This window comes from Mandrillus leucophaeus, unplaced genomic scaffold, assembly GCF_000951045.1.
Source record: "Mandrillus leucophaeus isolate KB7577 unplaced genomic scaffold, Mleu.le_1.0 Scaffold23, whole genome shotgun sequence".
Lineage (NCBI taxonomy): Eukaryota > Metazoa > Chordata > Mammalia > Primates > Cercopithecidae > Mandrillus > Mandrillus leucophaeus.
Genome location: NW_012102365.1, coordinates 4,084,538 through 4,088,135, shown reverse-complemented (window position 1 = coordinate 4,088,135; position 3,598 = coordinate 4,084,538). Strand labels below are relative to the sequence as shown.

The 3,598-nt window shown below is 38.9% G+C and overlaps 1 protein-coding gene across 2 annotated transcripts in view; it reads right to left on the bottom strand.

Annotated features, from left to right (window-relative positions):
- LOC105540955 (protein 4.1) overlaps window positions 1–3,598 on the bottom strand; it is a 151,740-nt gene that overhangs the window by 59,272 nt on the left and 88,870 nt on the right. Inside the window, exon 13 of one of the 2 annotated variants that reach the window (XM_011981742.1) lies at window positions 1,227–1,403. In XM_011981742.1, coding sequence (XP_011837132.1) covers window positions 1,227–1,403 — 177 coding nt within the window. Of the gene's footprint in view, window positions 1–1,163; window positions 1,404–3,598 lie in introns of those variants that run through there. The other variant, XM_011981743.1, reaches the window with a different exon arrangement.

The following is a 3,598-nucleotide window of genomic DNA, read 5'->3' as shown; positions in this document are numbered from 1 at the left end:
CCCGGCCCAGATGTAGGATTTCTAAAATAGGTACTGATAACAATAAAAGAAAAAGAAGAGCCCCTGAGCTCTAATTGTGACTATCTCACACAACAGTGTATTAAAAGTTTAATGTTACTCATAAAGATAAAATAAATAGTTTTCCTTTTCCTTTCTTTTGAGACAGGGTCTCACTCTGTCACCCAAGCCGGAGTGCAGTGGTGCAATCATGGCTCACTGAAGCCCTGGTCTCCTGGCTCAAGCAATCCTCCTGTTTCAGCCCCCTGGATAGCTGGACTACACAGGTGCGCACCACTATACCTGACTAATTTTTGTAGAGATGGGGTTTTGCCATGTTGCCCAGGCTGGTCTTAAACTCCTGGACTCAAGCGATCCGCCTGTCTTGGCCTCCCAAAGTGCTGGGATTACAGGCATGAGCCATGGTGACCAGCCCACAGTTTTTCTAAAATTGAAATACAATAATTAATATTTGGAGTTCTGAATTCTCTGGCTTAGGGGGCTCCTTGGTTTACTATATAATTGTGGGGAACCATTCAGATATTTCTAAGTTGTGTAAATGTTCAAATAAAGCTTTTTTTTTTTTTTTTCCGAGACAGAGTCTCACTCTGTCGCCCAGGCTGGAGTGCAGTGGCATGATCTCGGCTCACTGCAAGCTCTGCCTCCCGGGTTCACGCCATTCTCCTGCCTCAGCCTCCCAAGTAGCTGGGACTATAGGCGCCCGCCAACACGCCTGGCTAATTTTTTTGTATTTTTAGTAGAGACGGGGTTTCACCATGGTCTTGATCTTCTGACCTCGTGATCCACTCGCCTCGGCCTCCCAAAGCAAATAAAGCTTTTTAAAAAGACTAATCTCTTTCCTATTTTGACTTCCTAAATTTAGTAAACTTTCGAGTCCCTGAAGGCACAGTTTGAATACAAATAAACCTCTACTGGCTTATGGTCAGTTTATAAACAATCATTAGCCAGAAGCATGTAGCTGCAGAGATAGTTCTCAGAGGCTAATCATCTCCTGGTGGCTCCAAATGGCTCCTACAATTGTACTGGGTAGCCTATATGACTTAAAAAAAGTAAGTATTTGATTACAAATGCCTTAAAGCAGCAATGAATATAGTGAGGCACCAAATCCAAATTTCAGCTCTAAGCTTTCTCTCAGATACAGAATATTAATACATAAAAACATTTATTCCCTCCATTTTCACAATTGGTCATGTGGACAAAGTACTCACTCCTTCTCCTGTGGGGATTTGCCCATTGACGTTAAGAGTTCGGAAGGGGGAGTGAGTGGATAAGCGTTTATCCCATTCACTAGGCCGCGGTTCTGGTACAGACTCCATGAAGTTCTTTTTCAGCTCACTGATGCTAGCATGATGTTTTCTGATCTCCTCTTGACTCTTGTCTAAATCCTATAGTTGAAAGGACAAAGGTGTAAAACAATACATAATCAGGACAAACAACATAACCAAGAGCAACCCGTCAGAGACTGGGCACTGGTAGAAAACACACCACATCCAGGACAGATGTTACTAATCTGCATTCAGATTATAAATATACAACATGGTATATTTGCTTGCCTTTTTTTTTCTTTAAATAAAGTGCTTTTCTTGGAAGCTGTGAAGTATCACAACTCCATAGCTGTTAGCAGTTATATAACCCATAAAGAACTCACGCCTTAATTTATGACTCTTCTTCCCATGTGACACAGCACTAGATCTCTAACTCCTCATCCCAAGAAGGTAGTTCCACAACTCAATTAGCCTCAGCTTGATAAGAAATTATTTTAGGCTCAGCTCAGGAGGATGGAGATAGCAATAGATAAACAAACTGTTTAATGACGGCATGGTGAAACATACAATCCACCATTGACTGTCTTGTCTTGTTGAGTTGCAAACATACAGTATCCTTCTATTTCTACCTGGAGATGGTTTTACTTCTCTATTACTAGGTGGCTGTTTTTGCTTTTTGATAAACAAGAATAGCCCTTTTTTGATGTAAGAATTTATTACTGAAATTCCTAGTTAAAGGCTCCAGAGCTGACTGTTACTACCTCTGAAAAATCACCCAGAGGTATATAACACAATGACATTTTTTCTTTGTCAATAATATGCACAGAAACTAAAACCCTTAGGCTTTCTAGCCTAAGTACTTAGTACAACTCAAACCAGGGACCTCTTCCAATGACCTTCAAAGGATTGAGAGTGAGTTAACAAGAGTTCACCAAATACCTTATATATCTCCTTGACAATTTAAAATAACTCAACTGTTCCAGCAGATTAAATTTTCTTTTTAATTTTTGTGGGTACATAGTAGGTATATATTCTAGCAAATTTGAATATTGGGCAACCTGAGGTACAGGCAAGCTATTAAAGGGATATTCCAGGGAGAAATGAACGAAGCTTAGGTTAATAAAGCATGAGCTAGAAATAATATTCAGGTTTATGTAAAAGGAGGTATATAACAACTTTCAAAAAGGGGACTTGGCCAAAAATAATCTGGTAAATATACTTGAAGACAAAAACTCAAAGGTTCTTTGTCCAACAACACTTCAAAAAACCTTAAAAGATCTATGCTTGAGATCAAAACATGTGGGAGCCCATCACTTGATGACTGCAAAAAATTTATTACATATCAAGGCAGCTCTGTATCCAAGAAAAGCATAATGCTAAATACATTTCCTAATATGCTGGGTGAATTTTGGATTTAGTCTTTCTTTTTTGGCTCTGTAGGAAACAGCTATATTGGGGTAAAAAATTAGAATTCATGTCAATAAAATTTTGCTTAAAAGTTTTTTCTGAGGGTAATACAGGTTTTAACTAAATAAAACTCTTTCAAAAGCAATGTCAAAGGGAAAACAGCATAAGAATAATCAGTGAGACAATTTTGATTCTGGAGATATTCATTCAGAAAAATCATTAACTAGTCTATTTCTTTTTATTTTTGCAAGACTGAACCATGTATTTAAGATCAAATAGAAAGCTAACTCCAAAAGGGCGATCCTGTAGCATCCAGAAGAGCATGTTTCGCATGTTGGGATGAAATGTGAGTATATTTTATGAATATGGACTTCGCTATGGGGAAAAGAACAGTTTGCACTTTTGTTCTAGCTGAAAGCAAGAAAAGCATGTCTAGTAGCTAAAGAAAAGCATGAACAAGCCCATTCAAAGACCCAGTGTTAGACTGAGCAACCAGACCCACCAGGCATGTAAGGTCCCATGACCCAGCTCCTCACTGGTAATTAAAATCTGTTTGGGCCAAGACCAACTTAATACATTTGGGAAGGTTAAAAATGTGAATAGAGCAAAACAAAAATGAGCAAGAGATGCTATGTAAAATGATAACTCTCTGAGTTAACCTCTTAATATAAGAGACTTGTGATTTGCTACTCTTCTTGCCTAGCTTCAGATTGGCTTGGAACCTGAGAAAATAAATATTTTGGTAAAACCAGTAGCTTCTGAGGGAGCTTTCTCCATCCTTCTTAGCTGGCTTTGTTGGAAACCTGTGGGGGCACAGAGTAAAATTAAGATCTCAAAGGGACCTGTTCCAAATAGAATTTGTCATAGACAACTTGCTACAGGTTCTCTCTGGGAGATGGAGGAGGCGG